This window comes from Moschus berezovskii, chromosome 25 (genome assembly GCF_049115385.1).
Source record: "Moschus berezovskii isolate FMDL1 chromosome 25, NW_MosBer_1.0, whole genome shotgun sequence".
Lineage (NCBI taxonomy): Eukaryota > Metazoa > Chordata > Mammalia > Artiodactyla > Moschidae > Moschus > Moschus berezovskii.
This window is the reverse complement of record NC_142484.1, coordinates 50127629-50154911: the sequence shown is the minus strand read 5'-3', so window position 1 is coordinate 50154911 and position 27283 is coordinate 50127629. Positions and strand designations below refer to the sequence as shown.

Genomic DNA, 27283 nt, shown 5'->3' with positions numbered 1-27283 from the left:
GAAATGCCTGGACACAGCTCTGTCTCTTTGAGAGAGCCAAGACTCAACTTCAGTCATTAGCTGTGGACATGTTGTGACGGATTAAAGCAAGGGACACGGCACACAAACTCAAATGCCCATCAAGTGCAGGCAGTAATCTAAAAGAATGAAATAGGCCAGCTTGAGAATGCACGCCTCATGCAAAGAGGGGCAATCACTATGTGGGATGTTGACCCATGGCTACCAGATCTGTTCATTGTTTTGACTAGACATAGTGTTAACCTTTATTTCTGCATTTTACTGTCTTGGATCAAACAAATGATATTTTCAAAGTACATAAATCAGCAGGAAAAAGTGTATAACCAGTTTTCTCTGTAATAATATATTTTGAATATAAATGTCAAAAATCATCCTAATACTGATTTTATCCAAGAGATAGATCTATTTTCTGTATCAACCTGAGAATTAGGGACAAAAGAGGAAACACTAAAAACAGTAAAAGAAAATTTAAAATGGAAGCATTTAAAAATTATTTAAAACATTTTTAGTTGGAGGACAATTGCTTTAGAATGCTGTGTATGCTTCTGCCATACAACGATGTGAACCAGCCACAAGAACACGCACGTCCCTTCTCTCTTGAACCTCCGCACACCCCACCCCGTCCCAGCCCTCTAGGTCGTCACAGAGCTCTGTGCTGAGCTCCCCGTTTTATCCAGAAGCTTCCCATTAGCTCTCTGCTTTCCCCAGAGTAATTATATGCCACGGTCATTACCTACGGTAATGTACATGCTTCAGTGCAGCTCTCTCAGTTTGTCCCACCCTCCCCTCCCTGGCTGCGTCCACAAGTCTTTCCTATGTTTGCATTTTATTCATGCCCTGCAAACAGGTTCATCGGTACCATTTTTCTAGATTCCACAATAGATGATATTTGTTTTTCTCTTTCTAACTTGGGCTTCCCTGGTGGCTCAGCTGGTAAAGAATCTGCCTGCAATGCAGGAGACCTGGGTTCAATCCCTGGGTTGGAAAGAGCCCCTGTAGAAGGGAAAGGTTACCCACTCCAGTATTCTGGCCTGGAGAATTCCGTGGACTGTATAGTCCATGGAGAAGCCAATGGCAAGCCACTTCAGTACTCTTGCCTGGAAAATCCCATGGATGGAGGAGCCTGGTAGGCTGCAGTCCATGGGGTCGCTAAGGGTCGGACACGACTGAGCGACTTCACTTTCCCTTTTCACTTTCACACATTGGAGAAGGAAATGGCAACCCACTCCAGTGTTCTTGCCTGGAGAATCCCAGGAACGGGGGAGCCTGGTGGGCTTCCATCTATGGGGTCACACAGAGTCGGACACGACTGAAGTGACTTAGCAGCAGCAGTAGCAGCAACATAAAACATAAGCGTTTTACTGGTGGATGCAGATCATCTTTAGAAAAACAAAAGTGAGGGCTCCCCACTAAATTTAAATCATCTTCCCATCAAAACAACAACTACTACAATAACAACAAAACCAAACTGTGAGCTTCCTGCCTGCAGAGGATGGTGACGAGGATCTTAGTTCAGTTCCTGAAGTTTCAGCTTGAGCAGCTTTCAGTTTTCCTCTAGTAAGTTCTGTCCCAGTGTGTGCATACTGAGTCGCTTCAGTGGTGTCAGACTCTTAGGGACCCCATGGACTGCAGCCCACCAGGCTCCTTTGTCCATGGGGATTTTCCAGGCAAGAATGCTGGGGTGGGTTGCCATGCCCTCAGGGCTAAAAACTGTGGGCTAAGGTTGTATAAAGAATTTGGGATTCCCTTTCACTGATTTGTTTTTCTTTCTGGGGTTCTCCTTACTCTCCAGTGGTCACTTTTGTGTCAGACTCCTTCCTCTGGTTCATCTGACCAGAAAGACCAGAGACTCTCTCACCAGAATTTTAGCCAGCCCTGTGGCATTCCCGGCAGCAACTGCAGCTGACCTCAGGTCAAAGCCACAAAAGGTAGGAACTGCATGCCTGTTGCTCCCACTTTCAACATCCCTCCAAAATCCACCTTCTTTTATACAATCTCTCGTGCTCACAACTGTATTTTTTTAAAAAAGATTTTCTGAGTTTGTAGCATCTGTTTGCATATGGATCGGTTTGTTGGGTATGTCAGATACTCAGTGTTGCAGGCTGGAAGTAGAAGATTCTCTAGGGAGACAAGTTTATGTTAAACTGTTCTTTTGGGTGGGGGGTGGGAGTCCTATCGGATAGTACAGCGCTGTCTTCTGCCCCTCTTACCAGCACCTTTCCTCTGCTTTATTCTTCTTAGAGAACTTATCACCACTTGATAAGCGATGTATTTGTGTGTATTTGTGTACTGTCTTTTTCCCCACTAAAATGTAAGTTCTCTGAGAGCAGGATCTTTTATCTGTTCTGCCTCAATGTGAACTGGCAGCCTCAGCTCCCTGTAAAAGGGGAGAGAGAAATCTGGAAGAGGTGGACCACATGAGGGGCCTCTGAGCAGCGGGTCTAACTCACAGGACGGTCTTCCTGGACACAGCCACGTGTGATAACCCTTTAAGAATACACAGGGGCTTGTTGTAGTTCAGTCATTAAGTCTTGTCCAACTCTTTGCGACCCCACGAACTGCAGCACTCCAGGCTTCCCTGTCCTTTACCACATCCCAGACCTTGCTCAAATTCATGTGCATCGAGTCGGTGATGCCATCCAACCATCTCATCCTCTGCTGCCCACTTTTCCTGCCCTCAGTCTTTTCCAGCATCAGGGTCTTTTCCAGTTATTCGGCTCTTTGCATCAGGTGGCCAAAGTATTGGAGCTTCAGCTTCAGCATCGGTTCTTCCAATGAATATTCAGAGTTGATTCCCTTTAGGATTGAGTGATTTAATCTCCTTGCAGTCCAAAGGGCTCTCAAGATTCTTCTCCAGTACCACAATTCAAAAGTATTAGTTCGTCGGCACTCAGCCTTCTTGATGGTCCAACTTTTTATATCCATATATGACTACTGGGAAAACCATAGCTTTGGTGATAAGGACCTTTGTCGGTAAAGTGATATCTCTGCTTTTTAATATGCTAAGTTTGTCATGGCTTTTTCCCCAAGGAGCAAATGTCTTTTATTTCGTGGCTGCAGTCACTGTCCAGGGTGATTCTGGAGCCCAAGAAAATACGTCCCAGCAGCTAGTCACTGTGGTTTTTAACCACTGGGTGGTGCTGCCCTCCAGTTTTCCTAAGATCAAGTCAGTCTAGAATCCCTTTTCAGTGCCTGCAAACCCTTAACCTCTGGGAACCTTACTTAAAATACCATCTCCGTGGTGACACATCCTTGTCCTGACCCCCTGACTGGCAGTCAGAAGGGGTCTCTCACGCTGACTTCTGAACACGTGTTACTCCCTTGCCTCCTCTTGCCCCCCTCCTTAGTGTGAATTTCATGAATAGACATTTAGTCAACACCTCCAACCCCTCCCCTGGACAGGGGGTGGGGGGTCGGCGGTGGGAGCAGAGTACATTAGCAGTGGTGGTCCCTGCCCTCTAGGCAGCCCTTTCAGCTGGGTTCAAAGACCTGCACTGGAGGTAGAGGATGAGCCTCTCTCCTTGGCATCACTCTTGGGAAAGCTGACCAAATAGCCACTCAAGCTGCTCGTGTTCTGTGGTTCAGATGAGAAACCCACATTGTAGGGTCTGGAGCGGAAGGCTCCTTTCTGGGAAGAATGCCAGCAGAAGAGGAAGCTCTGAGTGTGTCTTTAGGGCGAACATAATGGGGTCCATGCAATTTCTCAATCCTACTGTTAACAATCTGGTTGCCTTCCACCCACCAGCCTCTCCTCCTCCGTCATAATCGGAATGTAGGAACCGAGGGCTGTCCTCTCGCCCCACCAGGGAGAACCTGCTGGCCTTGTGCCTTCTTGCTCAGGGAGGGGAGCTCACAAGCTCTGAATCCCAGCTGCGATGCAGGCCTAGGGCTGCGGCCTCTTAACACGTTAACCGGTGTGATTCTCCTAGTAACCTGTGACCACTGGTGTTTCAATCTTCATTTCACAGCAAAGAAAAGCTGCATCCCTGAGAGGCTGAATATGTCACACATCAACACATAAACCTGCTTTAAATGTTCACATCTTTAAAAATCCTCCCTTGAAACTTCTGGCTCTTGACCTAAGTTTGGCTTCCCTTCATAGAAAAGTTCTTCCTGGAGCTGCCTCTGTAATGTTCTTGGCCGCCCTTCCACAACCTCTGTTCTCCCCCTACCCCTTTGGTTGGGCTTCTATCACTATTTTCCACTGAGACTTATTGACTCATGGATGACCTTCAAAAGGAAAAAAGTGGGAGTGTTAGTCGCTCAGTCGTTTCCTACTCTTTGCGACCCCCTGGACTGTAGCCCGCCAGGCTCCTCTGTCCATGGAATCCTCCAGGCAAGAATACTGCAGTGGGATAGCCATCCTCATCTCCAGGGGATCTTCCCCACCCAGGGATCAAACCCAGATCTCCTGCATTGCGGGCAGATTCTTTACCCTCTGAGCCACCAGGGAAGCCCATGACCTTCAAAGGTCAACTCCAAAGATTTTTTTCTCTATTCTTCTTTAAAAATATATATATATATATTTATTGGGCTGTGCCGAGTCTTAGTTGCATTCTGAGGGATCCAGTTCCCTGACCAGGGATCGAACCCAGGCTGCCTGCGTTGGGAGTGTGGAGTCTCAGCTCGTGGACTACCAGGGAAGCCCCTCTCTGCTCTTCCTTCATCTCTTGGCAGCACTGAGCACATTTGATAACTTTCTCTTGATTCAATGCTTTTCTTGGCTTATTAGTTACCACGCCCTCTGGGTTTTCCTGCCATCTCCCTGGCCGCTGTTCCAGTCCGTCTGTGTGTCACTCCTGCTCTGTTCTCTAAATGTTTGAACGCCCCCGTGCTCATGACTCACAGACCGTCCTGAGGGCTGGAAGAGAGGTCCCGCCGCCCTGTGAATCTGGAGCTGTGTGAATCTGGAGGTCTAAGGAGAGACTGGCAGCTGCTCACGTGGAGTAGCTGTCCCCATGTCGGCGTTTCTGTCATCGAATGTGCCGTTGCTGCTCTAGTGTGACCGCCCCACCCCGGGTGGCAGGGACCCCCAGATGGCAGCCCCCAGGCTCGCTCTTCCCGGCTCATCCTCCCTCTAGAAGGTTCCCCAGACCCTCAGTAGGAGTGGGCGCTGCTGCGGGTGTGAGTGTGTGTGTCCTCATGCCTCGTGTGACGTTGCACGGCTAGCCGCACTCTGTGTTTGCACGCTTCCTCCCGCGCTCATGGGACCAGGCAGCGCGGCGGGAACACAGAGGCTGGATTCCGCTACAGTCAGGACTTGCTCCTGCTGAGCTTCGGGGTGAGTACTGGCCGGCCTGGTCCCGCGGGGGCACGGAGGCCACGCCCTGGGAGTGGAGGGTCAGCGGGTCTCCGGAGGTCGGCCCGCGAGAGCCCTCAGCATCAGAGAACGTGACCTTGGCGCCCGGCTGGCACCGGACTGGTCAGAGCACGGCCCGAGGCTCCCGCGCGTCCGTGGGCACGGGTGTCCCTCCCACAGCGGCAGTGCTGCCGGCCATGCCCTGCGTGCACGGTCTCAGAGGGAGCAGGGCCCAGGGTGTCAGGGTTCTCGAGGCTGCCCTGTCCTGAGCCTCTCCGTGCGGAGGCCAGCATTTCTCACGGAGGTGCACCGGCATCTGCGGCTCGGCCGCCGCTGAGGGGCCACCCTCCCTTGCAGGTGCTGCTCTGGGCGGTCCTCTGGTGGGGCCGGCCCAGCGGCCCAGCTCTGCTCGAGCCGCTCTGAGGGTAGGAGGCTGTCTGCTCTGTCCTGTTCCCCTCTCAGCTAGAAAGCTGGATTGCGTTTTGGGGATTGTTACCAGCAGCTTTTAGCTGTATGTCAGAATAAAGTCCGCCACAGAGATCTCTCCTTGATCTGCTTGGTCCTCCGTGTTTCTCTGAATTCTCAAAGCCCCTGAAGCCCAGAATGGGGTGGGGGTGGGGTGTCTGGAGGGGCAGGGGCTCGGGCACCAGCCGCCATCCCAGGACTGACTCGTCTGTGTGTTTCCAGTTTACGCGCACTACTTCTACAGGTGATTAGAAGCGTCCAGGATACGACAGAGACTACATTTTCAACTCGATGCAATCTTTAATCTGTTGATACTTGTTATGTGGACCCGAAGATATTTCATTACAGGGTTTTTAATCAGACCCTAACCCAGCATCAGAGGGTTCCCCCAGCCTCAGACGCTTGCCGGTAGCATGAGGCCCACTCCAGCATCAGACCCTCCCCCAGCATCAGGCACTCCCCTAGCATCAGGCCCTACTTCAGATTCAGACCCTAGTCCAGCATCAGAGGTTCCTCCAGCATTAAGCCCTCCCCCATCAGACCTTTTCCAAGCATCAGACCCTCCCCCAGCATCAGACCAGAGTCCAGTATCAGGCCTTCCCCCAGCATCACACCCTAGTCCAGCATCAGCCCTTAGTCCAGCACCAGGCCCTCCCCCAGCATCACACCGTAGTCCAGCACCAGGCCCTCCCCTAGTCCAGCACCAGGCCTTCCCCCAGCATCAGACCCTAGTCCAGCATCAGGCCTTCCCCCAGCATCAGACCCTAGTCCAGCACCAGACATTCATTCCCTGCAGCTTCAGGCCCTAGTCCAGCATCTCACCTTCCCCCAGCATCAGACCCTAGTCCAGCACCAGGCCCTCCCCCAGCATCACACCATAGTCCAGCATCAGGCCTTCCCCCCGCATCACACCCTAGTCCAGCATCAGACATTCATTCCCTCCAGCTTCAGGCCCTAGTCCAGCATCTCACCTTCCCCCAGCATCAGACCCTAGTCCAGCATCAGAGGTTCCTCCAGCATTAACTCCTTCCCCCGCATCAGACCTTTCCCAAGCATCAGACCCTCCCCCAGTATCAGAACCTAGTCCAGTATCAGGCCTTCCCCCGGCATCAGACCCTAGTCCAGCATCAGGCCATCCCCCAGCATCAGGCCCTAGTCCAGCATCCGACATTCCCCCAGCATCAGACCCTCCCCCAGCATCAGATCCTAGTCCAGCATCACACCCTAGTCCAGCATAAGAGGTTCCCCCCAACATAGACCCGAGTCCAGCATCAGGCCATCCCACAGCATCAGGCCCTAATCCAGCATCAGAGGTTCCCCCCAACATAGGCCCTAGTCCAGCATCCGACATTCCCCCAGCATCGTACGTTCCCTCCAGCTTCAGGACCTAGTCCAGCATCTCACCTTCCCCAGCATAAGACCCGAGTCCAGCATCAGAAGTTCCCCCCCAGCATCAGACGTTCCCCCCCAGCATCAGACGTTCCCTCCCAGCTTCAGGACCTAGTCCAGAATCAGACCTTCCCCCAGCATTAGACCCTGCCCCAGCGTCAGGCACTCCCCCAGCATCAGACCTTAGGCCAGCATCAGAGGTTTCCCAAAATATCAGGCCCTAGTGCAACACAGACCCTCCCCCAGCATCAGGCCCTCCCTGCATGAGACCCTAGTCCGGCATCAGGCCCTCCACAGGCATCAGACCATTCCCGGTATCAGGCCCCCCACCTCCAGTATGAGGTGTGGCACCCCCACTTTTCTGACGTTCCTTAGCACACTCAGGCAGCCCCAGTGCAGCAGGACAACAGCTCTTGCAGGAGGTGCATTTTTAGGAATCACCTGCGGAGCAGCAGAAGCTGGGGTTTCTTTCAGGTCAAGGAGAGGCAAAGAGGAGGCACTTGTGCAGGAGGCAGTGGTGGCTGTGGGCACGTTCCCCAGCTCTGCTTCCTCCCCGTGGGGGCTTTGCTTTCCTGCTCTCTCACAGGCCCCAGGGCGGTGTCCTTCCAGATTCACGGTCTCCTTGATGTCTCAAGCCCAAGTCCTGAGTTGCGTCCCAGTCCTGCGTGGCAGAGGGCTGGGAACACCCAAGCTCAAGGGCTGAAAAGATCTCGGGGGACAGCCGGGCCCCAGAGGGTGGCAGGGCAGGGGATGAGGGTGGCCGCCCACAGAGAGCCCCGCAGCAGCACTGGAAGGAGAGCAGTGATGTCTTAGCTCACTCAGGGATGCTGCCCGGCCGAGCACTCAAGAGATGTTACCGCCGGCAGCTCTGGGGACGCAGTACTGCTGTCGTTCATCCTGCGTTTCCCTCTTTACAAACTGTGCTCGCTGCTCTTCTGGTTTAACTTAGGAGCAGCCCTTATTTTCTGCATTTCCTAGTTGTCAACGTTCACTGGGGCTTTCCAGGTGGCGTTCGTGCTAAAGATCCTGCCTGCCAATGCAAGAGATAACAAGAAACGTGGGTTTGATCCCTGGGTCAAGAAGATGCCCTGGAGGAGGGCATGACAACCCACTCCAGTATTCTTGCCTGGAGAATCCCCTGGACAGAGGAGCTAGTGGGCGACAGTCCCTGGGCTTGCAGAGTGTCAGACACGACTGAAGCAGTTCAGCACACACTCAGGTTTTAGTTCAGTCGCTCAGTTGTGTCCGAATCTTTGCCGCTCCATGGACGGCAGCACTCCAGGCTTTCTTGTCCTTCACTATCTCCTGGAGTTTGCTTAAATGCACGTCCATTGAATCAGTGATGCCATAAAACCATCTCATTCCTGCTGCATCCACTGGAGAGGCGGCTGGGGTTTGGCAAAGGGCCTGGTCCCGCTGCGTGGGTGTGAACCTGCCTCACCACTCCCTAACCGCGGGGCCATGTCTCCTCTGTAAATCGGGAGGTGGCAGCCCCTGCTTGGTGAGGGGCACGCGCAGCATCTGGTACACAGTCAATGCAGCATCCCTCGCAGCGCTGTATTTCTGAATAACAGGGAGAGATGTAATAACCTGCTCCCTTTCCCCTCTTGTCCCTTAACTGTGCTCCAGACCACATCTGCTTTCCTTACCCCTGTACATCCCACACCCAGCACAAACAAGACACTCAGCAAATATCTGGCTGGACAGGCAGGAACACACCCTGTCCTCCAGGAGATGGCACCGAGCGAGGTGGGGGCCTGGTGATGACACTGTGTGCTGAGGAGCCCCCAGGGGGACCTGTGAGGCTGTGGGGTGGGACGGGGGCCATGGGCAGAGCCCCTGACCGGCTCCTGGGGGTGGGGACGGCGGCAGGAAGGAGGGGGCTGTTCCTTGTGGGCTGTCCACAGATTGTACCTCACCCCTCACTGATGAGCACTTAGCCGTTTCCAAACACCTGTCACTGTTCTGGAGGAAACAATCATTGCCCAGCTCCTACTCAAGCAATTTCGGAGAATATGTTTCTAGCATTGGGGTATAAACATCTGCTTTATTCATTCCACGCTCCCTTCATCCACCCATCCAGCCAGCCATCTGTTCATCCATCCATCCACTCACTAATCCATCCACCCATCCACTGACGAATTCATCCATCCATCCACCCAACCACTCATTAACTCATCAGATCATCTCAGACCCACCGAGAAGACAGACGCCTCCTCCGCTCCTGCCCCCAGGAAGACCCCCAGCGTGAGTGACAGGTGCTTCGTGGGGATGACGGGGGAGACACAGAAGGGACATGCCTGCAGGCCCCCTAATTCTGAACGGTGAAGCACCCACCTGGTCCTAATGCCTCCTTGCTGGGGTGTCCTGGCCGGCCCTTTTACTTCTTTTGAAATATGCGGCTGATGGAGTACCTGATGCTTTTGTTTTTTGCCGCTTTGTGCGGCGAGTCCTGGCTACTGCTGCTGGGGTTGCTCCCAGAGCTGTTCTGGGAGCCTGTCGAGCTTCGGGGAGAGAAAACGACCGTTACCCGGCACCCTTGTGCAAACACACACCCGTCCACCGCACCTACTGATAGAACTGGGTCCCCAGCAACACCCGCGCCTCAACCTCGCAGCAGACCATGGAGTCTCCTTCACCAAGCACACTCCACACGAGCAATGCAGGCTCCCGGCCACAGACAACCACCTTGGGAAGCTGCGATTCCCTGCCTCTAGCTCTCGCCCAAGGAGGGCTTGACTCCAGGCCAGCTGGTGCAGAGGGTGCTCTGACCTTCCCTCAGGGTCGCTGCTCGGCAGGTGACGACACTCCCAGAGAAGGCGAGCTCCCCCGCTCTGGGCAGTCCCCCTGCCTCCCCCACGGTGACCGCCCCTGGCCGTGGCGGGAGAGCGACGGACACCGTGCAGGGCTGCTGGTCAGGTGACCACACGTGCCCTCCATCGAGTGCTGCCTGGCTCAGGACGGGAGCTCAGCAGGTGGTGGTCTGAATGAGGACAGTGTCAGTCACGGGAGTGGACACAGTCTCCTGAGACGAGACCCTTGAGGAAAAGGGAGGGACCCTCAAGAGTGAACCCGAGAGGCAAGGGGCCGCCACCATCAGGAGCGAGCCCCGGGCCCGGCAGACCTCTAGCAAGAGCAGGAAGAAAGCTCCCACAGGAGTCAGTCTGTCGAGACTGTCCTAAAATCACTGAGCTCTCCTCCCCCAGCACCTGAAGTCCACCACTAAACACAGGCACCGAACCCAGTGGGATTCCTGTCAAATCATCCTTGCAACTCTTTCAAGACAAGAGGCGCAGGGCTCCTGAAACTGATGCCGAGGCGTGCAGGCCCCTTACTTGCAGGTGTCCCTGATGGCCTGGTGGCTGGCTGTGTGCAGTGTCCCCGTGTGCAGCCGGTCCAGCCGAAGGGACTGCGGTAAGGCAGGGGTCGAGGTTTTGCCTTCGATGCCTCCTACCTCTTCCTGGATAGTTGGCAGCTGAGGGGATGAGGTAAGTGTAAGATTGGGTAACAAAAGACTGTCGTAAAAGGCAATCTCACAGGTTTTACATTATAACCAGAAACTTATTTGAAAATCTATTAGCTATGCTTTCCCCCAAGTACAAAATAAACCCTTGTTATAGCTTAATGCCATCTTAAAGGACTGTCTTGTTCAAGAGAGGCAGGGCTGTAGGGCAGCGAGAGCACCCAACTGAGTGCAGAGACCCCGGACCAGAGCCTCCCTGTAGCCGGGTTCTGCCCTCCCTGGAATCCAACAACCAGATGGCCCTGCCGGGCAGGAGGGCAGAACGATGCCAGCACCGTGAACCCTGCATGGCATGAACTGCCCCGAAGAAAGGACTGTGCTCATCGCCAGAAGCTGCTCAGGAGCACCAGTTGCAAGAGTAAGAAACCTCTCAGCAAAGCCGTCCAGACCTTTCTGTTTGCAGGAGGAAAGGACACCGCTTGTGCCAGCACCCAAGATCATTTGTAGTGATGATTCAGGTTACTGGAACCCATCACGACCAGAGAAACACAGAAAAGGTACCTAACCCCTCCATGTGAACACCACGGGTCTGGCTTGTATTTCTCGGGAACACACAGACTGGGGGCTACACCCTGAAGTGCTCACACGCAGTGCGAGTGTAACTCGCTCGCTGTGGTTTCCATACAGCACCCTTAGGCCTCACTAAGAGATGATCTTGTGTCAACCTAGAGCAGAGGAATGGGGAGGGAGATGTGAGTTAGGTGCAAAGGGGAGGGGACATATGGGGCCCTACTGCTGATCCATGTTGAGGTTTGACAGAGCGGCACACCCAGGCCACCAGCCCCAGGGTGACGGCGCTGCCCTGCTGTGCCCAGCAGAAGGGCTCCCGGGCACTGAGCTGCCTGAACTGGAGTGCGGCTGCCCGAGACCTGCGGGAAGGCGCTAGGAGTGCTCGGTCAGCGGGCTGGGAGCGGGAGAGGGACAAGGAAGGCCAGTCCTCGGGGCACTGGACTCCAACAACAGGGGCTCATCCAAGTGACTGAGGGGAGCGGCACCGAGCTCCCTCCTGATGCTCCCTCCATCAGGGATGCCGTGATGGACACGAGAGCCTCAGGAGGAAAGCGGGCTGGACGGGACCACGGGTACACGTCCAGGCTCTGATCAGAGCAGTCCGCACCGCACTGCTGCGTGTGCCAGCCTGGGCACGGTGCCCAGCCTCTCTCAGCCTCAGTGTCCATGTCTGCTGAACGGGGATAACAGCAGCCTGGCCCTCACCTGGGTGTCTGCGGGATGAGATGACAGACTTGGAAAGCACTCGACACGGTGCCCGGCGCAGTCTCCTGCACACTGCTACCCACCATCAGTAAATTGGCTTCCCGCAAATCTAACATCTATGTCTTTTAAGAACATCTAACAGTCATGTCTTTTAAGAAAACACTGAGCAGAAATTCCATGGTGGTCCAGAGGTTAGGATTTGGTACTTTCATTGCCAGGACATTGGTCTGATCCCTGGTTGCCGAACTAAGATCCCATAAGCTTGCAGCACGGCCAAAAATATAAGTAAATAAAATTTTAAAAATAACCAATAATACTATGTCTATTATAAATAAGCATGAGAAGATTAGAAGGCAGACAAGTGGGAGAAAGGCAAACTGTTACAACTGTCCCAACGAATGACCTATTTCCAACAGAATCATCAGCATATTTTACGTGGTGGGTGAGTTTCATTACTTCCATTAAAACGTCAGTTATTCACCAGTACATAACCACATAGTGTTCATTCACGTTAAACGGTAAGGACTATTTAATACTTCACAGAGAAACAAAGGCATGCTAAAGTACTAAGTAGTTTACCTTTCAACGATGCTACCTTAAATCACTAGGCTGATAGATGCATGCAAAGAAATGAAGACAAACCAGATTTATTGTGACTCTGAAGCTAAAAATTCAAGAATCAGTATAGGCAAAGACAGTAAAGCAAAAAAGACTGCAAACATATAAGTGAGATGAAGATTTAGAGAACATGTAACTGGAGACAGAACATTTTTTTTTGACCACAGAAATTAAAGAAGCTATTGAAGATTTACTAGAGAAACACTATCAATTATTACTCAGAAGATACAATTCCATTGCAACATCATGATTTAATAAAGCACAGCATTCTGTACAATAAAGGGCCTTAACAGTTGTCTATTCTCAGCCAAACTTCTCTATAAGTTAGTTTCTCTCAACAAAAACCATGTTCAACATTAAATTAGCAATTTAACTGATGAGGAAGTTACCATAATACCTATTTCAACATTGAACAAATCTAACCACTTACTGGACATTAATGTAAAATCCTTACATAGAATTTGATTTAAAACTTCTCAAAATAAATTCATTAAAGCAGGTTCCTGTGAAAATATGTAAGAATGAAAGCTAGCATAATAGCAGGTGCAGTCTTTACATTTTATTAACCATAGAAGATACTTTTTTTAAAGAGTCTAAGAGAGACATTAACTGTGCTATAGCTGATGAGATTGAGTCTTAAATACAAGCACCAACACAGAAAGGATATTGTGTCAAAAGTCCATTAAATCTACACTTAAGAGGGTCATTTCTTTATGTAAGGATCATCTCATTTATGAATTACACATGTTATGTAGTTTAGGATCCATCTACATTATGCTTGTAACTGCATGCTGCTGCTGCTGCTGCTAAGTCGCTTCAGTCATGTCCACGCTGTGCGACCCCATAGATGGCAGCCCACCAGGCTCCCCGGTCCCTGGGATTCTCCAGGCAAGAACACTGGAGTGGGTCGCCATTTCCTTCTCCAATGCATGAAAGTGAAAAGGGAAAGTGGAGTCGCTCAGTCGTGTCCGACTCTTCGCGACCCATGGACTGAAGCCTACCAGGCTCCTCCGTCCATGGGATTTTCCAGGCGGGAGTACTGGAGCGGGGTGCCATTGCCTTCTCCTGTAACTGCAGAGTGAGACGCTAATCCAAACTTACTGCTGTGGGGGAAACACAGCATTTAATGAGACATGAAGACACAGCACAAACCCGACTAAGGGGACACACGCTGTGGAGCACAGCACCGCTATGACCAGAGCACGTGGGAGGACGGGGGAGGGGAGACGGGTGGGCAAACGACAGCTGATTGACGACGACTGACTGACCGTTGTCCCATTGACAACGACTAAGCAGACAGCAGGATGAGATAGGAAATCAAAACCAATGATGAAAGCAGACACACCGTCAGAGAACTCCAACAACAAGGAAAACACATACACAACTGTTCTTTTACAAATACTCGGAAAGAAATCAAGCATGAAACCACAGAGAAATCGTCAAAGAATTTTAAATATCAACTACTTAGCCAATGATGCAAATGATAAAAACAGCGTGTCAAAAGACCACAATATGAACTAGTTACCACTTCACATGCCGTGAAAATGATTCACAGTGAATTTAGTTATATGCTGACTAACAATATAGCTAATGTGAAATGGGTGGTAACGGAAAAAGGTGATAACACAAGTGCAGTTACAAAGCAGAGTGTTGTACACGTGATTTCATGGGGTAAACAGCAATGCACTCACAAAACCTAAGCTAAACATGGAAGCAAGCTGGGACATGTGCTTTAGTGCCACACACTCTGTCGCCAAAAGCCCTAGGACATCATCCTGTTTTTTGACTCGGAAGAGAGAGGAAGCCCGACTTCTTCCCTGGGGCCCTGGGGCCCCTGGCTTTTAACCTGGTTTCACACGCAGAGCTGGCCTGAGCGCGCGGCCAGGCCCGCCAGCAAGCAGATCAGTTGAGATTCTTGGGTTTTGTTCCCACCGCATGCCCTGCACCCTGCAGCCAGGCATCCCCAGTGGAAAATGTGCGGCATGGTTTTGACACGCCATAAGAGCTACCCATGGTTACTTTCACGAAGCTGTCTGCTCCCTGAGAACAGAAACTTCCCTGCAGCTGCTGTGCCCAGCACAGGCCAGGCCCGGTGTTACAGAGGCAGGCTCTGGCTGAGTTCATGATGACATGCTAAGCCAGTGGTCCAAATATCAAGACTAATTTGTCACCGTGCCATTATGGAATGATTACAGACTAGGCAGTTTTAAAAATCTTAGACCTCTGAGCGTAGCAAATGTATCTGATTTTCTTCTGGGTCAAAAGAGAAAAAACAAACAAACAAAAGAAAACCAGTGTGCTGGGGGAGGGATGCGGCAGGGAGGAGGCAGACACATACCCCAGTCCTGATGCCCAGCTTGTTTACTTTCCTCCGAGGGCTGTGCCGCCTCCTTTGGCTGTGCCGCCTCCTTTGGGGCTTGGAGCTCCCACTGCTGGGCGAGCAGGAGCCGGCAAGCGAGGAGGCCGGATACAGGTCGAGGGAGCTCAATGTTTTATAACGACGGAGGTTGCCTAAGCTCCCCCTGTCCACCCTGCTCTCAGTCTCCTTGGCCGGCTGCTCCGTGTTCTTCTCTTCGATCAACCTAAAATAGAATAAAACCCGTCACCCACCTTTGGCAGCAGAGGAGTGTGTCTGGACAACACATTTGGGCTGGCATTCTGTGTCACGATTAGCAAATGCCAGGAACAGTTGCTCAATTAACATCTCAGCAAAAAGGTTCAACGTTCCCTCTTTTGAATATTCTCAAACTTAGAATAACTTAGCCCTGAGTCTTACAAAGTGGCCCCTGATCATTCACGTTTGATTTCCCTCATTTACTCTAACATTCTGACGGGGCCTGGGTGGCGACTCTCTCCCTGTGAGGAGATACTTGAAGTCGACAACCTTTACCTTTTCCCTGCTCTCAGGGCAGAGATGCATGTCAGTGCCTCAAGTCTTTCCCACTGGGAATCGGGAACTCTGTACAATCAAAACAGCGATGCACGAACAAGCTGGAGTTTCTAAACACAAGTCTCCAGACCAGATGAAGTGCTGAGTTGATCTTTTTTGTGTGTGAGGTTGTATATGTACAAACGCATCACTTGATGAAGTTCTCCCAGAGCTTTGTGTGTTTCTGGATTCATGTCAATGTGCCGCATTAACCTAGAATTCACGGTTACTGCTCTTCTGCCCTAATGTGTCATGGAGGATGTTATACAGCAGTTTAAATACTCGATTATGCAAATAAAAGGATTTTCAAATTAAAATACAAGATTCTTACAGGAACTAAACTCTCCAGTATCACTTCTGCTTATACACCTTGAAAGGTTTTCACTGTTGATAACAAGTTGATGGACAGAATTTACCATTTACATCAAGTCAACTTGTTGCATAAGGAAAAATCACTTTTACCTGACAACTTGCTATAAAAATATTAATATATAACCGGGTGTTCCATATTTCCTGCGGGGACGGGGAAAGACAATCTTCTTGAGCTCGTCTGTGCTCAAACACGGCCCACAAAGCAGTCTGTCTATGGCGTCAAAAGTGCAGGCGGCACCACCTGCATTTGCTGGTTGTGCCGTTCACCCCTTGCCTTTCCCCCGGGCCCCCCACGCTCAGCCAACAGGAACGGGCACCTCGGCGTCAGCTGACGTGACGAGAACAATCTGAGCAGCAGCTCTGCTGGGTCCTGTGCAGGGTCACCGGCCTGTGGCCACTCTGAACATGGACTCGGGACAGGGGAACCGCTGTGCGGGTGTGGCACCAGGCAGGCCTCGGGGCCCCCAGCCACCTGGCTGTACCCAGACCCAAGGCCCCTGCTCCCCACGAGGCGGGCCTTTGGATTCTATCCCCTTTTGTAAAATGTTATAACTGCCAAGATGGTGTCTAAAGAAAACATCTTAAATATACTGATGTGATGAGGAAAACTCAAACACATGTTCTTGGACCACTGTCTTTCAACAAGCCAATCTTCACACTGTATTAAGTGAAAAAGGAAAATGCAGATCTGAGTGGGAATCTGCCAACCACAAAACCCCAGCTTTTCTGATCCCGGCCGCTTTTCACCTGAACGTGGGAGGCTCTGAGCGACACGTGAGGGCGCACCCTCAGTGCTGGAGGCTGCACGGGCCGCAGGGGACACCGCCTCGGCACCTCACCCATCTTGGGGCTCAGAGCTTAGGAGGGACACCCGACAACGCCCCCGACAGAGTGCTGACACCACACTGTGGACAGAACGCCCTGGCTGACTGAGCTCTATAATCAAGGGCAATCTCGGAACTGAAAATTCTTGAGGCAGACCTGAAGTCAGTTTTCTTACTATGGAACACTCAGACTTCTCTAAGGAGAAGACAGCTCCTCAGAGAAACCGAGTTTCCGGGGAGCTGGGATCAGGCGCACCCACCGGATCTCTTCGTTGATGGCGTCCAGCTGCTCCTGAAGCATCACAGTCAGAGTCTCGGCATCGTCCTGCCCGCTGGGCGACAGCTGAGTGGCCGAGCTGAAGAGGTTGACCCTGTCGCCCTTGCCGTAGGACATGCCCTCGTCGCTCTCAAACGCCTGGGCCACGTTGGCCAGCATGCTGGCTTGCTGCACGCGCTCCCAGCCCTGTTCCTTCAGGGTCTGCACCTGGGCACGAGAGGACAACGTCTCGTCAGCGACATTCAGGGCAGCTCAAGTCTATCAGGAACTGAACACAGTTTTACATGGAAGCCCTGACTGAGGATAAATGGGCCATGCTTAGGAGACACTGCCATCTCTTAAGCGAGCAGTACTGAAGAAACGGGCAGGAGGAGAATTCAGTTCCCATATGGCCTGGTGACACTCAGGTCTTAGCGTGGACAGAAGGCAAAGCTATGAGGTTATTCACAAGGGAGGGCTGATGGAGTCAGAGACAAAAACCAAACATTAAAAAGATACATCCATGCCCCCATCAGCCAGGCTGAAGGGAAATAAGGAAAAGCAATTCTTCAGCTCCGCAGCTGCTGGGTCCACCTCAGCTGTCATCACTTGTACTGGTTCACCGAGGAGGGCCGTCCTCGCAGGTTCCCAGCCCTCTGTTTTCCAGGCTGGTCTCAACACCCACAGACAGGAGCGAGCAGGGGCAGCCAGGGGACAGGAGGGCCAGCCCCGCCGCGGCTCTCCTCTCAGGGCACAGGCCCTCGGTTGTTCTGGGCGGCGGCCCCTCGCACCGCAAGGGCGGCTCTGTCATCAGAGACGCACGGGAGCGTGCCTGCGGGGCCCCGTGCCGCCCTCCCGCTCTCACACCTCACACCCTTCTCTCCGCAAATGTCCCCCCTGCCCCACGGTCACCCAGGTCCTGCCTTCTTTTCCCAGACATGACCTCAAAGCAACTGAGGGGCAGCCGCGAGATGCTGGCTTGCCGGCTCCCTGTCCCCCGGGGCCAGTGCCCTCGCCCCCTGTCTTCGTCACGACCCCTCCCCAGGGCAGGGCCACCCCCTTCACTGGCTCCAGGACCACCTGCCATCATTCCTGCTCTGCTCCAGCTTCACCCCCATCAGCCCGGTCAGCACATCCTCTCCCTTCCCGCGCCTTCAAATCGCACAACGGGAACCAGCAGATTCCTCCTCCAGGGCTCCCTGCAGCGCCTGCTGCCGGTCTCTGAAAGTTCCCTGGGAGCGGCCTCTCCTGTCCCCCTCCCTGCCTGGTCTCCAGCTCTCTGCAAGCAGGCGGTGTGCCCCGCCCCGCAGGGCAGCTCCCCGGGGGCTCTCAACCACTGGGCTGCCAGCAAAGCCCCAGAAATTAACTTCTAAGAAAGAAACGAAGGGGTGAGCGTGGACCGAGAAGAAAGTTCTAGCACGGCGGCTGCTAACCCTGGGGCCATCGGGGGATCCGGCTCACTGATGCTTTCTGTAAGGGTTGTGGGCACACATCTACGTCTGTTCCTTTACACACTGCCTGTGGATGCTGTCACGCTTTCTGACTAGCATGAAATGCTGCTACTCAATTATTCGTAACCAGTAAAGACATTCACTCTGGGGCCCTCTTGGGAACAGTTTTCCAACTCCTATCCTGGAGCTTTTCCCCACACACAGACCAAGCCAGATGTGCCTCTTTGTAAAGGGGCCGTGGGGCTGGCTCACCTTATCCTCCAGAGCAGCCGTTCTCTCCTTCAGATGAAGCTGAAGCCTCTCATCTGATTCGGACACAAGCTTATCCACGGTACCTGATAAGGGTTTATTGTGTTCTTCCTTCACGTTGTCTCCCTGCCTTGCCTACAACAGGACAAACAAAAACTCATACACTTCAAGAGCAAAGTACGGTCCTTCTTTTAAAAGCACCGGGGAACCATGACGTGAGCAGCCTGTGCCCTGGTTCCCGAGGCAGTCCCCTCCCACGGCCACCTCTGGTGGGCTCTTGAGCATCACCACAGCAGACGGGCAGGTGCAGAGGGAGGCAGGGACTTTACTTGTCAAAGGTCACTCCCAACGCTTCTCTTTGGCTGAGCACCTGGGGGACCTTAGTGTCACCAGCCATTACGTGTCGAAGGAGCTCGGGGAGCAAGCAGATTTACACTCAGAAACAAGCAGACTTTAAATGGGATTGGCTTACACACACGTTGGTAGAGGAAATTCCCAGTACGTAAACAGAAGCTTGAGTCTGGTTTAAGGGGGTAAAATGAATTCAAGTTATAAAGCAAAAGGTGAGAAAATTCATTTTGGGAAAAAAGCCAGTGGAGACAGACGTTCACATATTTTTCTTTACATGCAACATCACTTGAATTCTTTGTAATGACTGCTGTTGTTCAGTCACGTCTGACTCTTTGTGACCCCATGGACTGCAGCATGCCAGGCTTCCCTGTCCTTCACTATCTCCCAGAAGTTGCTCAAACTCACGTCCATCGGGTCAGTGATGCCATCCAACCGTCTCGTCCTCTGTCGCACCTTCTCCTCCTGCCTTCGATCTTTCCTAGCATCAGGGTCTTTTCCAATCTGTCAGTTCTTCGCATCAGGTGGCCAAAGTATTGAACCTTCAGCCTCAGCATCAGTCCTTCCAATGCATATTCAGGACTGATTTCCTTTAGGATTGATTGGTTTGATCTCCTTGCAGTCCAGGGGACTCTCAAGTCTTCTCCAACACCTCAGTTCAAAAGCATCGATTCTTTGGTGCTCAGCCTCCTTTACTGTCCAACTCTCACATCTATACATGACTACTGGAAAAACCATAGCTGTGACTAGGTGTTCCTTTGGTGGCAAAGTACTGTCTCTGCTTTTTAATATGCTGCCTAGCTTGGTCATAGCTTTTCTCCCAATGATAATTCATATGCAGTTCAGTTCACGTGCTCAGTCAGGTCTGACGGTGCGACCCCGTGGACTGCAGCATGCCAGGCTTCCCTGTCCATCACCAACGCCCACAACTTGCTCAAACTCATGTCCACTGAGTTGGTGATGCCGTCCAACCATCTCATCCTCTGTCACCCACTTTCTTCCTGCCTTCAATGTTTCCCAGCATCAGGGTCGTTTCCAATATGAAAATCCATATTAAAAAACTGGAAATAATTACTTCAAGCAATTTTTAAATGTAATAACAAAGTTGGCAAGTCTGTGTTTTATAAAATGAGCATCAAGCTCATGGTTTAAAAAGCTGTTTTAGGCCCTACTGTATAAAAAAAAAAAAAAAAATGGAGCGAAGACAAAAGAATGATCTATTTGAGATTGGCCCTGTGTTAGAAATTGCTGAGGCTAATTGCTGGCTCACCGGTATTTATTATACTATATTATAGAAATGGTATATGATTATACCACTTTTGTGCATGTTTGAAATTTTCCATCATAAAAAATTATAAAACAGGTTATTTTCTGTTAAAACAAAGTCTTCTCCAGCAACACAGTTCGAAAGCATCAGTTCTTCAGTGCTCAGCCTTCTTTGTGGCCCAATTCTCACACCCATACGTAACTACTGGAAAACGATAGCTTTGACTATATGGACCTTTGTCGGCAAAGTGATGTCTCTACTTCTCAATATGCTGTCTAGGTTTGTCATAGCTTTCCAAGGAGCAAGCATTTTTTAGTCTCATGGCTGTAGTCACCGTCTGCAGTGATTTTTGAGCCCAAGGAAAGAAAACCTCTCACAGCTTCCACAGTCAGGCATCGGCATTCAAATATTTTTAAAGCAAAACAAAAATTTACTTTGACCTGGCTTAGTCATAAACGGCATCCCGAGCTCAACAGCCTCTGAGCAGCTGTTCTGAAAGTAAGGAAGTGCACCCCTGATCGGGAGACATTGGGCTCTCTGCCTAAGCGGGGAGGGCGCCTCACCGTGGGTCTCACCATGCGAGTCAGAACCACTGCCCCCTGGGAGCCCGCGTCTGAGGTCCTGCAGTCCAGGCCCAATAACACAGGCATGGTGGGGACAGTACTGACACGTGAGACTTTAAAACCCTCAGAAAACAATAGCATATGGTACGCAGTATTTTCTGATCTGCCTTTGGCAGCCACTATTTTGTATATCGTAATGCATTCCACCTCATACATTTCAATGATTTTCTAGTGTTTTATTTTTGTGGTGGGGCCAATGACACACTTTGGCACACACCGGCCCGACTCACTGTGTTTGAGAGAAGCCAGATTTGGTTTTCCTGGTTAAGTCCTGATTATCTGAGACCACATGGGAACAGGAGCGAGGAAGCCTCACCAAACCATAGGAAGGACAAATGCTAATCAGACCGGAGCTCTAACCCTGCCTTTTGTCACAGTGACCCAGTTCTCAACAGGCAGCCCGCTGCCCTGAAGTTCCCTGCTGCTCTCTGCTCTTTCAGTAAAAATGCTAACAAGCCAACAGATTCGTGTTCAAGTAAAACAAGGGAGTCAGGAGAGGAATTCCACAAAATGGCTAAACCAAGTCCCAAATAATTCAAACCTGGAAGTTGCAGTCACCCCCGATTTTTAAAAAATGTATTTCCTTCCAGTACAGCTGCTTTACCATGATGGACATCCACACCTTTGAACGCAATGTTTCAGGGTCATAAGAACTTTACACGGGGACTTGATTTCCAACGTGGGAGTCACATGAAAAGGTCTTTACCTTCCCGCCTCAGTAATTCAATACTATAAAAGTCAGACACAGTTCAGTAAAGGCCATTACCTGTCGATGCATAGAATCCTCATTTGCGATTTCATTTTCAAGTTTATCATTGAAGTCATGTACATAGGCAGCTTTGCACTGTGCGGCAAGGGAGCGTTTCTCTAGGGTAGTGATCCTTTTTTCCATGTCCTCCTTCTGGGCCATGGCCTATACCGGGTATTGCAGAGGAGAAAAGGTAAGTCGTTATCATGGAACACTCCGATACACTCAGGGAGTAACAAAGCTGGACTAAATCCTAAGTTTCAAATCAAACATAAAGTTAGCGTCCTCACAATTAAACTCCTAGACGTGGCAGTTTTCTCGGACGTGAGCAAAAACGCGCCTACCTCAAAGGTCACATTGGCCATGATGGGCACCCATGTGTCTGAATGTTCTGTCCGGCCACTCGGTTTACCACGCTTCTTTGCTATATAATAAACCCAAACAGCAAACAAAAAGTGTACTAAACTACCCTGTTATTGCAAGAATTCCAGGAGGGAAGATATGTGGCATGAAGTCAGGACCTCTGTCTGCTACACCATACAGGCGGACTTGACCCAGAACAGGGAGGGACCTTCAACAGACCCAAGAGGGAGCTCTGAGGCTCATTTCCTCGGGTAAAAGTTGGAAAAATCTCATGCAATTTCCTCAAAATTAAAGTAAGAATATTAACGAGTGGAAACAGAAGTCAAAGTGTAACACAACTGGAAGCAGCCTTCTCAAGCAGAGTTAAACCACATGTATGAAATGCTCAAATCAGGACCAGAACTTGCTGCTGGTGAGACTCCTGTCCGCCAGCTCAAAATCCATTTCAGGTCTCTCCGCAGTCACTAAGTAACCAACGTGGGCCAAGTCCTAACATTAAAAGTGAAAGGTCTTAAAAATGCTTTTTCCAGAATTCTCAACGTATTAAACTCTGCCACCTAATCTCCTCCTGTTGCCAAAGAGTAGTGTGAAAAGGTTATACAAACATGTGCAAATATTTCTGTTTTGAGTTCTCACACAGAATTCCTCACACCAAGCTACTAAACAAGTACACCTGCTGGAACACATGCTGGAGGGGCTCTGTCTGAGACGGTGTCACGGGGGAGGGGTGGGGCAGGGTGGGCGCTGTCTGTCTGCGTACAGAGGAGAGGTGAGGCTCACAGAAGGAGGCCTGAACCCCCAGCACTATTCTGTTTTCACAATGACCGTTAGGTAGTTTCTCATAAATCATGACACCCGCAGACACGACCACCAGAAACATCAGGATTCTACGCGGTTACCCAGCTCAGGCCTGAGGACCTGAGGGTGAGCAAACGCCACTCGACTGGTCGGACCGCCGGGATCACTGTCACACATCCCTGTCAAGGAGCGGAACCTCAGCAAACCAGAGAAGACGGCCAGGCAAGCTGCCTCGGTAGAGCCCACACAGCATGCTCCCATCTCTCCGACAGAATGGGCTCCGCAGACGTCACCAGACTCGCCTGACTAAATCAGAAGGGAATTTCAGCATCGTCAGGAATACAGTCGACAGGCAGGTTGGGGGGATGAACTGGGAGACTGGGGCTGGCATATATACACTGCTGATACTATGCATCAAGTCAACAGCAAGTAAGACTTAGTGTACAGCACAGGGAAGGCTCCTCTGTGCTCTGTGGTGAAGGAAATGGGTAGGAACTCTAAACAACAAGATATATGTGTGTGTGTGTGTGCATATATATATATATATATATAACTGATTCAGTTTGCTGTACAGCAGAAATTGACCCAGCAGTGTAAAGCAACTACATGCCAAGAAATGAATGAATGGATAAATGAGTGTTTTAAAAGGAACACACTGGGCCCCTCGAACTTGTAGAAATGACGAATCCACACCCAAAGTGCAGCACAGCGCAAGAGCTACCCTCATGTTGGTCCACTGCCAACGGACCGCCTGGATCAGGCCTCTTCTACCCCAGAGACCTCGACACAGAGGCGGGGAGGCAGCATGTCGTGGTCTCGCCAGAGCTCTGCTCTTACTCACGCAGCCATCCCGAGGCTGAGATCACCGGGAGAACAAGGGACCCACAACCACCTCAGGGCAACAGACACGGCCGCTGTCACTCACTTCGCAGACATCCCGCTCCAGTTTCGTGTTCGCTTCCTCGGACTTGAGGAGTTTCTTCCTGGCCGTGTCCAGGTCCTCCTCCAGCTCTCTCGCATAGGCAGAGAGGGCTGCCAGGCGCTCTTCCATCTGGCTCTGCTCCCGCGACTGCTTGTCTATGACTTCCTGGAGCTCGCTCATCTTAGCCAGGTTTTGCTCGTGGCTAAGAGAGCCGCTGGACGATCTCTGAGGGGGAAAGGAAGTCTTAGACAGCCTTGTTTTGGGAGGGAGGGAACACAGCACTTCCGGGAAATCGGCAAGGTCAAAGCTGCCTTCTGCACTCTGGGAGCTCACAGGACCCTCACGGCCGCTCAGACCTACATGGTGCATTGGTGATGTTGTCCATCCCGATTAGAACCGGGTGATTAGAGTCAGACTTTGTCTTCTCCTGGACAAAGGGGTGCTTAAGAGATCCTGCAGCTCTGAGCCACAAGTCTAGTTTGCTAGTCATTAAAATACCCCAGGTGGGCGGGTCCTCAATCAGAAAGACAAATGGCATGTGATGCCCACCACTACAGCCTTCATACTTTTTTAAAATGAAAGGATACAAAGGACAAACCCTTAACTGAAATTACATGATGACTGATCAAACTTACCTCTTTATGTGTAGCACCTAATTCTTCTAAGAAATGACACCTTTCGAATCCTATACGTAACCGCTCTCTCAACTCAAATAAAAGGGGTCGAGTCACTGTGTGTTGATGTGTGTATACACGTTAGTGCACTCCTCATTCTATACTCACCCTAATACGTGGCTACTGTAACAATATCTTTAATGGCTCTCATTGATCTCAACATCAAGAAAATCTGCTTGTTAACAGCTTTAAATTCTAAGTTTGAGAGAACAAAATGTTATCCTAAATTAATTCTATTGCCCAGTTTTTAACTGCAAATTGATATACAGAATATCATAAATCTTGAGACATTTATGCCAACTAATACTTTTTAACTGGGGGCTTCCCAGGTGGCTCGGTGGTAAAATTTCACCTGCCAATGCAAGAGGGCAGCTTCGATCCCTGGGTCGGGAAGATCCCCTGGAGTAGAAGACGGCCACCCACTCCAGTATTCCTGCCTGGGAAGCCCCATGAAGAGAGGAGTGTGGTGGGCTACGGTCCACAGGGTCGCAAAGATACGCACATGACTGAGCGTGTACGCAGGCGACACTTTGTAACCATATAAAACTCTGACTTCTTACAGAAAAAATGTATTTACAAGAATTCAAGAAGCTCAAACGTCAACTAGTTACATAAATACATGCATCATCCACCTAACAAGGCAGCAAGTGTACAAATCCAGGAGGCTGGGTGGCTGGTACCTTCTCATCCAGGGCCTTGTGGTATTCAAAGAGCGATTTCAGCACTCTGAGCACCTCCAACTTGCTGGTCATGCCGGCTGGGGGCTGCGCCTGCTGCTTGCCCGCCGTCATCCAGAGGGATGGCATGTTCCGGGAAACCAGGTACTCCACGTGCTCCAGCAGCAGCTGCAGGGCGAGGCCAAAGGAGCACCTTCAACCTCATACTTGCATTCAGGGCCGGGAACTCCTCTCAGCCTCACTCTAAAGCCGAAACCATGCTAAGGCACGTCAGAATCCCGCCAGTTCAGTCTAAAGTTAGAGTGGACTTCCCAGGTGGCCCAGTAGTTAACCCTCCACACTTCTGCAGGGGTCATGGGTTTTATTCCCTGGTCAGGGAACTAAGATCCCACACGAAGTGTAGCGTGGACAAAAATGTAAGTGAAGAGAACTCCCCCTCAAATGTACTAAAATTACATTAGCTCTCATCATAAATTGAAGCAAGGTATGAGAACCCCGAACTGATCCACCCCAGTCTGCTCAGTGGGAAGATGTGAAAAATGACTTGAAAAGCAGAGTTTAAAGTCAGCAACACGGAGCCCAGCGGTGACCCCCTTGGGGCAAAGGTCAACACGTGAGAATCCCCCTACTGACCCTGGTGTTGTTCCTCTCGGCTCTGAGCTCGGCGAGTTCTTCCTCCCTTTCCAGGAGCTGCTTCCTATATACATTTACCTCCTCGGTAGAAGTTGAAAGCTTCTAGAAAACAATTAGATGAGTCACTAAATGCAAACACAAATGAAAAAGAGAACGAGACACTGAAGACTGACCTCGTCAAGTCTCTCCAGGCTCCACACAAAGGGTCTCCCTGCCCCCCCCAGAGAAGAGGGGGTCCGCCGACCCCAAGACCACACACACCACCACAACTCAGACCGGCCGCCAGCCTCCACCTCGATCTGGCAGGCACACGGCCAGGGAGAACCCGGAATCCAAGCCTGCCTTCTCAAGACCCAGGGACGTCTGAGAAACGTTCCTAAACATAAACCTAACAACAAAGTGGATGAAGAGATTCTTAAACGACACACAGACAAGTGACCTAGAACCACTGGGGAGAGTGAAGAAGAAAGGTAAGGTCTACAAGGCCACCAGGCTTTGTGGAGTGTTCCTCTGGGAAAAAGGCTGATGGCACCCCAAGGCCATCTGTTAGCTTGAGTCCACTGAAGTCACAGTCATTCAACAAACTGGTTAAAATGTTAAACTCATGTTATATGTATTTTACCACAATTTGCGTGCACGCGGGGCCCTCCACGTGGTGAACTTGCTCAAATTGAACCACACGGCGTCATTCATTCTTCTGTTTTTCTTGGCACAGATACAAAAATCCTGGGCTACGTATCCCCTATTATATACTGAGTATTCAGCACCCAGAACAGGGCCCTACACTTGTAAGAGGCATGTAGTAGACATGTGAAGCTATGACAGTGTATGTTATACACGTAAGCAGTAGGTACCCGTCATTAAAATCCTGGACACACTGGTCTGTGCTTTGTAAGACAGGGGACGTTAAGGGGCCCAGCCTTTCTGCTTCAAGGACTGGCTCTCGAGCTCAGTCCACGTGCCCCAGAGACTCCTCCAGCCAGTGTTTCCCTTCTTGTGGGCCCCCGCCCATCCTCCACACGGCACCTGCACAACCTCTTACAAGGTCAACCTGCTGGGGTCGAGCCTGCCCACTAAGGTCAAACGCCCTGCCCGGCAGGGCCCACAACCAGGCTCACAAAAGGAAAGACAACCCCAACGCTTCGCCGGGTGAGGGCCAATCTGACGGGCCCAGCCCCCGGCTGCTCTCACCTCAGGCCACTCTGCTTCCAGGACTCGGTCCGAGGCCAAATTCTTCCTTGTCTTGGCCTTTGCTTTGGGGTTGCAGCACTGGAATAACGCCCACAGGCGGGCCCTTCTGCGACCCATCCTCACGGATGGGGGCAGCCCCCCACTCGGGGCAACTGTTGTTTCACGGTAGGATACCTCTCAGCTCCTGAGCTATCACCACCGCTCTCACACCCACCGCTCTCACACACACACCGCTCTCACACCCACCGCTCTCACACACACACCGCTCTCACACACACACCGCTCTCACACACACACCGCTCTCACACACACACCGCTCTCACACACACACCGCTCTCACACTATGACCACCAGCACCACTGTCTCAAGGAGAAATGGCACGAAGGCTCTGCCCGCAGCACGTCTCCCAGGAGCCCGGAACCAGAACCCAC

The 27283-nt window shown here is 51.3% G+C and overlaps 3 protein-coding genes across 8 annotated transcripts in view; 2 read left to right on the top strand and 1 right to left on the bottom strand.

Moving 5' to 3' along the window:
- LOC148773938 (uncharacterized) overlaps positions 1 to 5868 on the top strand; it is a 35700-nt gene extending 29832 nt beyond the window's left edge. The window contains exon 5 of the mRNA XM_088832018.1: positions 1811 to 5868. The gene's annotated coding sequence lies outside the window, so the exon portion shown is untranslated. The remainder of the gene's footprint in view (positions 1 to 1810) is intronic.
- Positions 1 to 27283, top strand: part of LOC148773936 (ferroxidase HEPHL1-like) — a 226320-nt gene that overhangs the window by 80961 nt on the left and 118076 nt on the right. The gene's annotated exons all lie outside the window — the stretch shown is intronic.
- LOC129557794 (liprin-alpha-1-like) overlaps positions 7336 to 27283 on the bottom strand; it is a 74334-nt gene continuing 54386 nt past the window's right edge. Inside the window, exons 10-19 of the mRNA XM_088832468.1 lie at positions 25662 to 25763; positions 25032 to 25196; positions 23681 to 23902; positions 21613 to 21759; positions 18612 to 18743; positions 16913 to 17136; positions 14866 to 15109; positions 10507 to 10646; positions 9509 to 9675; positions 7336 to 8201 (exon numbers count right to left, since the gene is read on the bottom strand). Coding sequence (XP_088688594.1) covers positions 9552 to 9675; positions 10507 to 10646; positions 14866 to 15109; positions 16913 to 17136; positions 18612 to 18743; positions 21613 to 21759; positions 23681 to 23902; positions 25032 to 25196; positions 25662 to 25763 — 1500 coding nt within the window. The 3' untranslated portion in view covers positions 7336 to 8201; positions 9509 to 9551. The remainder of the gene's footprint in view (positions 8202 to 9508; positions 9676 to 10506; positions 10647 to 14865; positions 15110 to 16912; positions 17137 to 18611; positions 18744 to 21612; positions 21760 to 23680; positions 23903 to 25031; positions 25197 to 25661; positions 25764 to 27283) is intronic.